This window comes from Callospermophilus lateralis, chromosome 6 (genome assembly GCF_048772815.1).
Source record: "Callospermophilus lateralis isolate mCalLat2 chromosome 6, mCalLat2.hap1, whole genome shotgun sequence".
NCBI classification, from domain to species: Eukaryota; Metazoa; Chordata; class Mammalia; order Rodentia; family Sciuridae; genus Callospermophilus; species Callospermophilus lateralis.
In genome coordinates this window covers 20804519-20819159 of record NC_135310.1, presented here as the reverse complement: position 1 = coordinate 20819159, position 14641 = coordinate 20804519, and the positions used below count along the sequence as shown (strand labels likewise).

General features: G+C 30.4%; 1 protein-coding gene across 4 annotated transcripts in view; it reads left to right on the top strand.

The window, feature by feature from the left end:
• Positions 1–14641, top strand: part of Stxbp5 (syntaxin binding protein 5) — a 168418-nt gene that overhangs the window by 112850 nt on the left and 40927 nt on the right. For 3 of the 4 annotated variants that reach the window (XM_076858164.2, XM_076858162.2, XM_076858165.1), the window contains 2 exons: positions 4333–4392; positions 4494–4541. The exons of the other annotated variant lie outside the window; for it this stretch is intronic. In XM_076858164.2, coding sequence (XP_076714279.1) covers positions 4333–4392; positions 4494–4541 — 108 coding nt within the window. The remainder of the gene's footprint in view (positions 1–4332; positions 4393–4493; positions 4542–14641) is intronic. 4 annotated transcript variants of the gene reach the window in all.

The window sequence follows — 14641 nt, the reverse complement described above, 5'->3', positions numbered from 1 at the left end:
CATGTATTCTGCAAATCATAACTATTCTTTGCATTCTGATTAAGTAAAAAGAAATACAAATACTACCATATAATATCCATAGTTTTTACCTTCTATTATACTATTATACTTTTAGAGAAAGATAATATATATATATTTGGTGCCTCTAGGTACTTTTGGCATTATTTTGAAGAACAGAGTATAATCAATGAAAAATTAATAATGTAATATGCTTCTCTGGATTCCTTGAATAATATCCATTTAAATGTAATGAAAAGTGTTGTTGTTTTTGTTGTTGTTGTTGGGTGTACGTGTTTTGCTTTTTGTTTTTCTTGTTTTTGCAGTGCTGAGGATCAAACCCAAGGTCTTGTACATGCTAGACAAGCACTCTGTCATTGAGCTACATGCCCATTCCTAAATATTATCAAAGACTTTTGATACTTACAATTAGTGATGACTGTGAATGATTAGAATAATTGTAAACTAGATTTGATTTTGTTTTTGACCAACGTAACTTCTGATCTATTTACAGTTTTATTAAAGCAGTTCACATTTCTTATCTACAAATGGGTCTTTATGTGACCTTTGTGTATATTAATATTTCTAAGGAACATTATTTTTATTATATTTTGAGGTCCCTTAAGATTAAAGATATCTTGAATTTGTTATTTTATTTTAGTGTATTGAAACTGCTAATCTTTGATAAAGTTGACTTCTTAATTTTAAGTGCTCAGTTATTTAATCTGGGTGGAAATTTTCATTGGTGTTCTACTAGAAAGATTGATCTTAATATAGGTAACTGTTTTCAGACAAGTTTTTAATCCTTCTGTAACTGGTTCTATTACATTGGATATAATTGTAAGAATGGGAAATATTGAGAAGGATATCTTACTTTATTCCCTCACATTTCAGTTTAGCCCTTTATTAGATTTAAGACTGTAAAAACTTTTATAATATTTCATTTTTATAATTGCATTTTCCTGATTTTGCACAAGTTGATCATTTATTTTTTTAAATTAAAATGTGTTCATACATTTTTATTCCTTAAACTGTGTATTTATATTTACTCATTAAACTGATAAAACATATACATCCATAGGAATCACATTGGTACCCAATATTAAGTCTTAACCTTAGTAGAATAAAGTTAAGATGAATGCTATGAAGTGGGTAATTGTTTCTATCTCATAGAGTTTTCTTTAATTTGGAAATTAGAAGTATAATATTTTCATCACTACTCTTCTTCATTCAACTACATGCAGCATAGTTCTAATTTTCTCACCTTCTCCAAAGCCTGTGTAAATGCCATTCTCACAATATTAAAGATATAAATCAAAAGTGGATAATTTGGATATGTAACATATAAATAATGTGTTACATTTAAATATATTAAACAATCATTAAAATTGTGTTGCCAAAATTCAGCTCAAATAAATTAATATTCCTTTTTGTCCTAAGCCACACTTTCAAACAGTAGGTATGTCTAGCAGTCTAGAATAACCAAACAAGGAATAATTATAGATTAATGTGTAAGGAAATATAAGTATATAAATGTAAAAAGTGCATAAAAGTAAAAAATCTCTAATTTCTCTTTTCCTCTAACCAGAGAAATTCAAACATGGTTTGGTCCATGTGAAAAGACTATAATTTTAACATGTAGAAATTCATATGACCTTAAATATTTAAATATTGTATAATTTGAAATGCAACCTTAAAAAATCATTGATAAGTAATGAATGCTTACCCTTAGATATAGAAGCCTTAATTTATTTATTTTAATCTTTGGTTGTGTTCTAAAATATATAAGAATGGGTTATATTCATTCCTACATATAAGGAAAGATTGGTTTTCAAAAAGTTAATCTTTCATCAGCAGTAATTGAGCCTGAAATATGTTTCAGATATCAGTTACAGAATTCTATATAATAGACTAGAAACTAGAATGAGATTATGCCAAACCATTTTTTGACACTATATTATCCCTTCTTACAGACTTTCTCTACTGGCCCATGAGGTCAATCAAAAGAGCTACTAGAATATCATGGTATTAGAAACATGAAAATTAAGCTGGGCATGGTCAGCAAATTGGGAGGCTGAGGCAGGAGGATCCCAAGTTTAGGGCTAGCCTCAGCAACTTAATGAGATTCTGTCTCTAGAAAAAAATAAACTAAAAGTGCTGGGATGTGGCTCAGTGGTTAAAAATTCCCTAGGTTCAATCCCTTGTACTGAAAAGGGAAAAAAAAAATACTGAGCTGAAAATTAGAAATTAAATTACCAGCCTCAAATACTTTTTACAGTGAGATAAGATATAAATGAATAAAATAGTTAAATGATGTTTTATAAATTGTTAAAACCAATATTAATTTTAAGATATTTATAGAAAAGGAAGAAATGTATAAAAGGTTTTTAAGTTAAAATAAGTCTTTCATAAATACTTAGAGAAGGACGAGTATGGTGGAAATGTAGAGTAGCCATAGTGCATTTTATCAAAAACAATGGGTTTACTTAAAATTAAATCATATAAATGAAGAAAGACATTTTTAAGGCTTTTAAATCCCATAATCAGGGTTTGTGATTTTAAGTGTTTAGTTAATCAGTATGAAAACTCTCTTCATAACATCGTGAGAAAGTACAAGTAAAAAATATAGTTTACTTTTTCATTTTTAAAAAATAAACAGTGGTCTCTCTGAAATAGAAAGTTAATTCTGCTTAAGAAACATATACACCCTAAGCAAATAAAGGTAATGGACTTAATGTGTTCTTTATTTCAAAGAATTCAGATTGTTTCACTTAGCATGTTAGTATTGATAGATTTTTTTTCTTTGAAATGTATTAACCTGTGTGTACATGTTAATGTGTGCAGGGGAATGTGTGTGTATACATAAATTACTTTATCTTTTTTTTTTAAATGTTAGGTTATTTTCAACTGAAGGGCCACATGTACCATGATATGAAATGGTGCCTTGAGAAGTTTTTGTGTGCCATAGAAAAAACAAGCTGTAGATATTGTTGTGTGTTTGTATTTAATTATAATAAATTTGTTCAAGTAGGATATAGTGAATACCATTTTGGAACTTTAATAAGCTATTATAGGGTTATGACATTCAGTAGTAGGCATTTTTAGTTAAGGAAAAAATTAAATCTGCTTGTCTTATTTATATTTCAAGCCTACGTTGCCTGTTTATGTTTTTTTAAAATCAAACATTTTAATATTTTAATTATCATATATAGTTGTTATCTTTCTATTACATGTGAATGATTTGTATCAAATAAAACTAGTATTAATAGTACATTGTTTGTAAATTTATGTTGCTATTTGGTATAAGAGATAAGAGATGACAGTATTATTTTAAAATATAAGTAATATACCATGACAATTATACTCTTTAAATTTGAATGATATGTATGTGAAAAATAGCTATTCCTATTTCTGTTCCTAACAATGACACTGAGCTCAGTGTTACTTGTGGTATTTTTTTGTAAGGAATATACAAGGATTTAGAAATGCTATTTAGCAAAAATAATGTTTACAACTCTTATAAAAGTCCTTGGGTCCTGCCAGTATTAGCAGGCTTACATGGGCAGAGAATGTCAAGGATATTTGCCACCTGGCCAAAGGAGGGAAGTATGTTTTGGAAAAGAGGAATGGCAGATATCAAATTTTGGCCTAATTCATTACGATTCACAGCTTTTACTGGGAATGATTTTAAGCCACAGAAGGATACCTATATATTTACCTCTAATTGTTTTCCATTCATTCAGCAAATATTTATTTAGAGATACCTAATTGAAAAACACTCCATTGATGACAAAGGGGTTACAAAAGTGAGTCAGATATGGGCCCTGTTTTTAAAACTTCACTTCAGTGAAGAAGGTCTTACGTTTGTAAATCTAAAATATAAGATGTTAAATGATTAATATCATATAAAAATATGTAGATAAAGAATTATGGGAATTCAGAAGAGGGAAAGTGATTTAAAACTGGGGAAATTGTGAAAATTTTAATTGGTGAGGTATCATTTGAAATGTGCCTATTAAAAAATATGTCTGTAAAAGTGATACTTTCTTTATATATTCTCTAAAATCAAGATTTTTGCCAAATTGTTGTTACTGAATGAAAAATGATTATAGAGTTAATATTTACATATATGCGGCCTACCATGAAACATTTTGCACTACTGATTGCTGTAGTGTATTATCAGACTAGTTAACTGTATAAATGTCCTCTTTCTGTGATAATGGACATAAAAGCTTGTTTTAGAGATTGCTAGGTTTTTTCATTTGTGCTTTTCTCTTGTGCAACTCAGTGTTTGTGACTATGTGCCTGTTCCTTCCATTGTCTTCATTTGTGTAGGTTCTTCATCACCACACAATTCAGATGAAGAACAAAAAGTGAATAATTTTATAGAAAAGGGTATAGTATCTTTATTTTAAGTCTTTTCTTTTACTTATGTTTAATTCATTCAGTTTAATTTGAGTAGATTTTGACATTTTATATCAAAATATTATTTTCAGTGAAGACCAAAAGCAGAAAGTTTTCCAAGATGGTAGCCAGTGATATAGGTAGGAATTAGAAATTTCTATTTTGTTTCTAATCCTTGCTATATGCAATGCTAACCCAGCAGCAGAAAATTATCCAATACTTTGCATTTTGTATATATTAATTGTTATTCCTATTCAAAATAATAATCTCTTGGGCTATGTGTCTTCTAAACTCATTTGGGCAATAATTATTAAAAATCAGTTAAATTGGGGCTACAGTTCTTTCTCTCACAGTGTGAATTATTCTGATAATTTTTATTTTTGCTTTATTTTAAAATAAAGCAGGGTTCAATTTATGCCAAAAGTAGCATGATTTTATACTTTCAAGTTAAGTTTTGAAGTAGTTTTTCCTCATGGTTTCATTGGTATTTTGTTCTGCCTTTATAACATCTCCCTCACATTTTCAAGTCCCTAAATTTCAAGGAAATTGTTTCTAAAGATTGACTCTTTTAGCCTATAATCTTAAATGAGAATTTTCTAGTGCCCCTCTACCCTTCCCCCACTACAAGTAAAAGTATTTGCATTACCCCTTTTGATTGTTTTTGTAGATATACTTTGAAATAAATTACTCAGTCTAAAGTTCTCAAAATTTTAAACTGAGGGGAAAAAATATACCATCAAATTTAGGGGGACATAGTAAAATTAGAGGTTTTTGGTCACAAAAATTTCAATGTTTTCTGGAGATTTTTAAAGTCTGCAAAAACAGTTCTAGAAATAGGTCATAAATTTGATCTTTGATTTTAAATAAAGGTATTATACAATTATTATATATTTTCCCCCACCAAGATCTCTACTAATATTCTTTGGATTTAGTTAAATTAGAGGAATTTCTAGGCAGCTGTAATAGCTTTGCTTTTCCTCAACTGATAATGTTTACTACATGTTTAAATTTTCAAAAATTCTTAGAAATAACACCCATGTTATCTGCATGTTATAAATTGAACCCTGTTTAGTCATATTAATGGTGGCTGACTATTAGCCCTCTGGTCATTTTCTAAATAAGGTGGTTTATTCTTGGGCAAAGGGGAATAAATTATTTACCTCTTCGTATTTTTCATGAATCTGTTGGTAATAGATAATTTACTTTAATTATGTGCTAGCACTGTTGCATAATACCTTTTAACAGATTTCCTTTTTAGGAAATTCTATCTTAAGAATGCATTAGAGGATGTTTTATTATTACATAATGTAAAAATTTAAAAAGGTTTTTCTAGAGACATTTTATTAAACAATTTTTAGAATTAAATTACCTAGGGATTTTATCTTACATGAATGGAACTTTGGTACATAATTGAATTTGTTCAGTTTCTCTGTCTGGTTTTTAGTTCTGGAGGTTATATTTGCTTTTTTTTAAGTATATAAACCAGATTCCCATTTTTTTCCCTGTGTTTTAAATAGAACATATAACTTGGAATATTTGAGTTTTGCCTATTTGAAAGACTTCAGTAACAAATTTGTTACAGCTGAGAACATTAAGGGAAGAATAATTTTTTGATAGCATTCTTGGTTTCTTTTCACATTATTTGTGAGTTTTCTTTTTATCATGCAAGTTTCTGTAACTATACGTTTTGGGAAACATGTTAACTTATTTTAAAATTAGGTTAGTGAACAGGTATGCTAACAATGCTATATCCCTAATTTTATATAATTTTATTTGTTTTCAGTTGGAATCTTTAAGGTTTTTTTTTAATCTCATAAGTTGGTATTTAATAGGAAAGCTGAATACCTCAAATTTTTCTTTTTTTGAATCAATGCTGTTTCTACTTTTTTTTGTAATAAGAATTAGCATAGAATATGCTGTTGAAACATGATTGGGGAAACATTGGAAGAAAATTCATAGCTATTCTGAGGCCCTGTCTCAAGACTGGAATTTTCTTTGTGATACTATGTTGTCAAAACTACTATGAATGCTTGAACATTCTGAACTCCCTATTTCTCCATCACCCAGTCCCATATTTGCTAGAAAGTACCCTGAACCTCATAAAAGTATCCCCTCTCTCTACCTCAATATGCAAACACTTAACTTATAGTTTTACTATTTAGTAATTATACAGTGACTTCATAAAGGAGAGCATAAGAATTAGACCTAAAAATGCCAAATTGAACATTGGTAAAAAGAGCCACCTTGTATGGGTGACTGATTGGCTTTGTCCCTTATTTTGAGCTGTTCTTTGAAAGTAACTGTCACTGGTACCAGAGAGAGAGATTTTGTGTGTGGCATTGGTGGTGCAGAATGCCATTTACACTTCCATAGTTTAACTCAAGTTGGATATTCAGCTCCTTCTCTTTTCCCACTGCCAGTGGATAGATGAGGAAAATAGTTTTTTGTTTTTGTTTTATGTACCTAGTCATTATAATTTTTTCTGGCATTGTACCAGCCCTTTTAAAATAATATTTATCATTTAATCACTCAGTAATTTCAGCGAGCAATTTATTGTTACTTTCTTATTTTACAAACAAGGGAACTTAATATAAGTTATATGTCTATTTGTTATACAGCTGGGAAATGACAAAGCAGAATTTACACCTAAGCAGTCTAACTCCCTAGACTGTCCTCTTCAACAGTCCCTTATAGTACCTGTTAATATAATTTAAGGCTCCAAGAATTCAAAAATAAATCTATTATGTGTTTCATAATTAGATAACCTGGTATGGCCCTGCTCTGTCTACATGATAAGCTGGAGAAAAGAGGGTTCATAGTAAGTTCTTTGCTAGCATCAGATCTTGGATCCACTTCGGTATCCATTACCCATTCATCATATACAATGCTTAGAAGTTTGCCTTCCTTAGAAGACCAGATTTAAGACAGATAACTAGAGCAAACTGTGAAATACCCTAACCCATCTACCCAAGGCCTGGCAATCATAGATTGTTTTCTGACAGATGCTAAATCAGGTGAATGAGTCTGACAATGACTTCCTTTTGCTAGCTTGAGGAGAGCAGCCTTTAAAGGGATAATAAATTTTAGTCCTTTGAGTTTTATAGCAAAAGCATAGATGATAATATAATTGTATCACCAACAAGAAAAGTTACATAGATAGTAATTTATTTTGCCTATTTATACCCTACAATTAATTTTTGTTAGTAAAATCTAAATTACCACTATGGTTAGCAATTTCCATAAATCACTGAAAAAGTAAAACTGCTCATGAATTTTTACCTGTTCTTTTGTATCTTATAAAAAGTGAAAGTGAAATTCTGCAAAGCTTCTTATTTTGTTAATATCAAAATAGTTCTAAATTGTTTACTTTTATTAAAAAAAGAATTAATCAAATTTTCATGATATTGTTATGAATAAAATATGGTCTAGATTTTAGCATCATTTGGCACATTTGAAATACCTGATTAATTTTCTTAATATTACTAACTCTATTTTATTATAATATGTTTCATGTCGAAAGCAGATTTCTAGTTGAATTCCATAGTCTTGTAATCTGGCCCATGTTCCTTTTATTACTAATGTTCATGTAGAAGGAATGATTACTGAATCACCTGATTACATGATGCTATGAGGGGGAAAATAATACTAGAAAGTAATAAATAAGAATTCCAAATTATAGTGACTTAAGTTTTAAGCCAAAACAAATAGATATAATAGCTCCATTTAATGGGTGCCTCCAAAGTTCTAGACTCTGTACTAGATAATTTTTCATACTTGTTAATACGGGGATGATTATACCCCTTTATCTCTCCAATTCTGAGAGCATAATTATTTAGGTAATGATTAATTTCGTAGCAAAAACTAAAGTAATTTTTAAGTCAGTTTAAATGAAGATATTGTTCCTTAGTCTGAATGTTGTTAGTTCTCTTTACATGAGCCTCGATGATTCCATTTTTAAAGTGTTCTAATTCAGCTAACACCTTTTTTTTTATTAGTTTACTCTCAATCACTAACTCATTAAATCACAGTTTTATTTAATCCCTTTAATTTTCAAGAAAGCAAACTGAGTCTGAGAGAAATGAAGTGGCATATCCAAAATAATTTTGATATGTAATTTTCATATTACTTCTGGTAATGACCTACCTACTCAGAACGCCAGTGTGAGTACTTTAACTCCTGTTCTATGAGAGCATGTCCCTTCAGTCATATTTCATACTGCATACTCAAGCCTCTGGTTTTTGTTTCTTATATAGTCACTTTTCTGGTACTCTCTTCCTAATTTTTTTTTATATTTATAAGTTGAAAAATAAACTCAAGATAAACCCATTTAGAATGTATTGGTACATTAATTACTATTTTAGATTATCCAATTAATTCATTATAAAACTCAGAATAGTGCTGATATTGTAACATTATATTTCCCAGTATTCATCCCAAAATGAGGCTGCCAAATTTATAGAAATTCACCTTTATATTCAGTCCACAAAATAGCTATTAAAAGAATAGAAGCTCATCGTGAAAGAGAAAATGAATAAAGTATGCAGTGATACTGTTTTTACAGGTAACTTTAATATTTCTGAATTTGAAAGAAAATTATTACCCATAATTGGTCAAGAAATACGTTTTGTAGACAGGTCTTTAAAACTATCATATAAATCAAAGTTCCTCTAATGATTCCTTTTTCTTTTTCAGGATGACTAAAATCTGAAGAGTATTGGCATATTTGTATTCAGATTTTAATTATTTCTGAACATATTTTCTGTTAAATTTCTTAATAAATAATGCTCAATTATTTTTGTTTCATATTATTATAATTATTATGTATGCACTTATCTCTGTAGATCTATCTTACATGATAAGAATGTACAGTTATCTTTCTAGAACTTATTTACTGTTTGCTTTCTAACAAAATTAATGAATTAATATTAGTGATAAAATAAATTTTTATCTGCTATTATTTAGCCAAACTATAAATGTGGCAGTTTATTTTCTGTCATTATTTATTTTGTTACTGTTTTAGGACTACCATTGCAAAATCCCACAGACTGGGTGACTTAAACACCAGAAATTTATTTTCTCACAGTTTTGGGAGCTAGAAGTCCAAGATCAAGGTATCATCAGGCTTGGTTTCTCCTGAGACATTTCTTCTTAACTTATAGTCAGCAGCCTTCTCATTGTATTCTCATGTGGTGCCTGTGCCCCTGGTGTCTGTTATATACCCGGATTTCCTTTCTTAAGGACATTCATCAAATTGGATTAGGGCTCAATTTAGCAATTTTATTTTAACTTGATGACATCTTTACAGACCCAGCCTCTAAATACAGTCACATTCTGAGGAATCAGGAGAGCTTCTACATAAGAATTTGAGGGGGACACAATTCAGCCCTTATACTTGGAATGTTAGTACTTAATATATTAAAGAGTTACATAATATTTTTTATTCTGTAGAACATTCTCTGTGAGGTGTTACAAAGAGATTAAATATGGTATTCAGTAGATATTAAATTATAGGAAAGAAATTGACAAAGCTCCAGGAGTACAAGAATGAAAAGTAGTGTTAATAGCTTATTTTTTACCAAACAGGTATTGTTACCTCTTTAAAATTTTTTCTCCTTTTCATAAAGTGGATATGTCTTCTTTCAGTATTTCTGAAAATCATCTTTTTGATTAGCAAACTTCTATTTAACTTGTACTTATTTTTCTTTATTTCATGTATGAAGAAAGGTAGCTTCTTTCCATAGACATAAAGGTGTCAGTGACCATTTTTCTTCATTTATTTATTCATTTATTCTTTGCAGTGTTTATGGAACATACATAAAGTGCTAGACATGTACATAGGTGCAACGTTTTGCAATGAATTCTATTTCTGAACTCATTGGATTTATCTTCTATTATGGGAAATAGACACTGATATTATTAGTTCTATTATCTATTAAAATAATGTGAGGCAAGTGGTAAGATGACTTCTACCTCTTGATGTCCTTTTCCCCCCCGCAATTTCCTTGCCATCCTACAAGCTTATTTTTAGGCCTTTTGATATCCTGATTGTTTAATTGGATACATGTGCACCATAGCATTATCCCTTTGAAAAGAATATCATTGGGTCTCTGCTTGTAGTGAAAAGAATGATATTGTTTTATTCTAATAAGTGAATATCTCATATCAAAAGTCAGTTTGCTTTTTTGATAGCTTCATCATTCTGTCAAAATAATGTCTTTTTGCCTTTTGTAGTTGTTAAGCTGTGTACCATTTTAAAAAGTAGAAGTTTTTCTTTATTTTGAGAAATCTTTAGAAAAATAAAATGTGGACACAATGAATAGAAAAACAGGGAAAATTATGAAATATCTGTTAAATTTCAAAGAAACAATGAGAATCACCACAACTAAGAAAGCTTACAAAGATTTCCCTAATTGCAAAGGACAAGAAGCATCAACTATAATGATACTGTCATTTATAGTATAATCAATCAAGCAGTCCCTTTGCCTGGGGATTTGCTTCTTTTGGATATTATATATCATACATCTTTCTTTTTTTTATGGTTTGGGTATGGTTTTAGTATGTCCCCAATGGTTCATGTGTTGGCAATTTGGTCCCCAGTGTGGCAGTGTTCAACAGTTTGGAACCTTTAAATGGTAAAAGTAATGCAAAGTAAAAAAGAAATTTCAAAGCATTGTTAGGGATCTCCCTCCAAAGAGACCAAAATGGTTTGTTGGAACCATAGGTAGTTCCCTCAAAATTGGGTTGTTAACAAAAATGTGAGAAGGACCTGTGAATCTCTTGAATCACCATGTGATCATTCTCTCACATCTGCCACAAAGACCCTCACTAGAGGCCAAATCAGTGAATCTGCCTCATCTTGGATTTTCAGCTTTCAAAAATGTGAGCTAACTAAACCACTTTACTTTATAAAGTACCCAGGCTCTGGTATTGTATTATTACAACAAAAAAGCTGATGGATGCGGTATTGAAACTTGCATTACAGTCATGATATTTTTTGTGATCAACTATAACTTTATAATTTCTGCTGTGAAAATGCAACTCTTTACTCAACCAAACAACTTGATCTTCTCATTCAGGTTTATAAGAAAAGTCAGAGAGTCAAATTAACAACTGCTTAAACATATCTCTTGACATCAATTTTCCTCCGGTTGAAGAACTTCTTTGCTGTGATTCCCATTGTTTCTATGGATAAAAGCTTAGAAAAAGGACTAGTTTATATTTTCCTGTGAAAAAGAATTTCAAAGCAAGGAAGATACTGAGGTTCAGGGGTGAGAGTTGAAGAATATACCATGGAAGGAAAGAAAAACAGATAATTTGTCTTCTAAGAATTCATTTAAGTCTTAAGCCTTTAATTTGAAAGTTGCAGTGGAACATGAGCAGTTTCAAAGCATGTACAGAAGTTTCTTGACAAATGAAGTGAAATCAGCTGTCAGGGTAACTGGATTGGCATATGTTCCTGAACATCATAAAACTGAATGAAGTCTGCAACTTCCTCATCATGACATTATACCCAAGTGTGGGAATGAGCCATGAAGGCTGACCAGAAGAGGATCTATCTTTTATGGATTTGCCATCAGGAAGGTTGACCAAACAGCCTTGAAAATAAGTATATTCCCCAGAGGTCACAAAAATTAAAAGATACAAACTTTTAGCCTGAAGTTCAATTTAGTCCTTAAGTTTAGAACAGCTTTCTACAGAAAACAGCCAAAAACTGATCAAAATATATGAATCTGTCATTTTCAAATATTGAAAACAGGCATTCTAGAACATTATCCTTAAGAAAAAAGAGAAGTAAACACCAGAGTCTTCCCAGCTGTCTGGCACAGAACATCTGCTATTGCAGAACAGGGTGCATAGAGCCAAGGTAGAGTTGAAATTTGACCAGCTAAGGAGGCAGATTGGCTATTCTAGGCTACTGTTGTGACTAGAATTTGTAGGGCAAATAAAACAGAAACAGTTCAGGTGAGAATTTTTAGAAATCTGTGTACCAGATTCTGGGAAATGTAAATATGTGTTTGGAAAGTACTGATTTAAGCCAGTGATCTTAAGTCTTCATCATAAGAAGAAAATTAAACTCCAAGTTAGTAAAAGAAATGAAGCTGTTTCTTCAAATATTTATTAGTGGTCATCTGTATCTATACAGAGGCAGATATCAGAAGATTGCTCAGCTGATTCAGATGATTCTTTCTTGTTGGGATGTTAGGTGTTATTTTGTGTGTTCTTCTGCATTGCTAGAATCTTTATATGAGAATTATTTTTATAAAATCTTCTTTTAAAATCTAGTTTAAATGTTAATAATGCCATGTCTAGCTTACAGCTGCTGCCTGGGGTTTTTCACACTAAGTACCTGTGAGATGAAGGAAAAATAAGAACATTCAGTTTAAGTTAAAAAATCACATATGGGTAGGTGATAATATTACAGCAGATCCATTCACAATAAGACTGTGTTAGATGCTGCACAGTTCTGTCAATTAGCAAGCATTTAGTTAAATGCCTTATCACTCAAGGAAAACCTTTACAAACACATTTATAGCAGAAGTTTTAACTCCAGGAATTTAAATTCCCTCCCATTTTGTCTCCCCTTCCTTCATGTCTTCCTTCCTCCTATTTCCTTATCTCCCTCATCCCTCAAGGCATCCATGCAAAATAGGGAAGTTATATTCAGAGGTAGGGAATAATCATTCTGGCTTCATATTTTTGACCTACACTCCTTCATATGTATGTGTATGTGTGTTGTAGAACAAGCTGAACTGATCTGTGGTGAGAAAAGTGTTTATTTTGAAGGGCAAGAGCAGGGATTAAGAGGGAAGCACCATGTATGACTTTGGAGATGATGGTCATGCCCTAAGAATTTGAATTATACAGGTATATACATTGTCAAAACAGTGAACATACTTTAAGATACATAATTTATATAAATTTTACCTCAAAACAAAAATGTTGTCAACAAAAAAAAATGTTTTAGAAAAATACTGTCAATGAGAATCTTTTTAATGCAAAAGAACAGTGCATTTTTTCACCATTAGCATAGACTATCTGAACATAGTGTAAAAGTAGTGTGTATACTGTGACTGAAGTGTTTTTTGCTTGTTTGTTTATTTGTTTGTTTTTTGATCATTAATTCTATCAGAGTCTAGCTAGCTCACAGTCTCAGATAAGTGTTTCAGGCTAAGATTAAAAGCTTAATGCACTGTACCTTGTGCTTGCCTCAGTCAGTAGTACTTACTATACTCTTTTGAAGTTGTCTCTTCTAATTGACTCAGCTCCTGGTGAGGAAGATGCATATCCCTACCCACTGTCACATTGTTTTCATGGAACAATAAATATTGAATAAGTGAATTAATAATGGGACTGTCTTAGTTCACATCTTGATATAACAAAGATTGTTCTCAACTCATCAAAACAATTCAATTTTTAAATTATTACTTGATAGCTGGAATTAACACAAACTAACAAAGATGAATTCTCTATTGTATTTTTACCATTTCAAGTTCTATATTCAAGGAAATTGCTTAAATTTATATCCAAATAGTAATGTGGCTTAAATTTCTGTCATTTGAACACTGCTTGAGTTAGTGGCTGGGTTGTGGATTTGTAATTGCAAAGTACTTCAGGAGGAAATAATGAATATGCTACATGATTAAAAGTTGTTTGTGACATTCATAATAAAATATATTCTAAAATCCTCTTAGTGTGGTTTTAACTTCTCAATATAAGTGAAATGTTGAAATGAGAGTACCTATTATTTAAAGATGATTATTTGTATTCAGTATGTTTATACAATAAAGAAATTAACTATACTGCTAGGCACAATTTTATTCTGTTGGGAGGCATCCATGTAAAATTTCTAGTAGAAATCCTAACAAAGGTCAAAAGTATATACTTATAAAATTCAATTTTTTTGAATTTTTTTTTTTTTGGTCAGGAATCTGTCTGGTTAATGAAAACATCAACAGAAACATTTCTAATGGTAAAATATTCACTTAACATATTCTAATATATTTAAAGAGGGATAAACTTGTTACTCATAAATTACCCAGGTTAAATCACTTGGCTATGTTTAGCCATATATCAAATTTAGTTTTTGAAATTTGAAAGGTTGAACTCAGAGTGATACATTTCATTCTGTACTTTTTGTCCTAAAGGTTATGTTTTGTTTTGTTTTGTTTCCCCTATTTTTTGTTATATTTACTTTGAGCATTACCATAGAATTAAAATGAAGGGATACTAGTTTATTTGC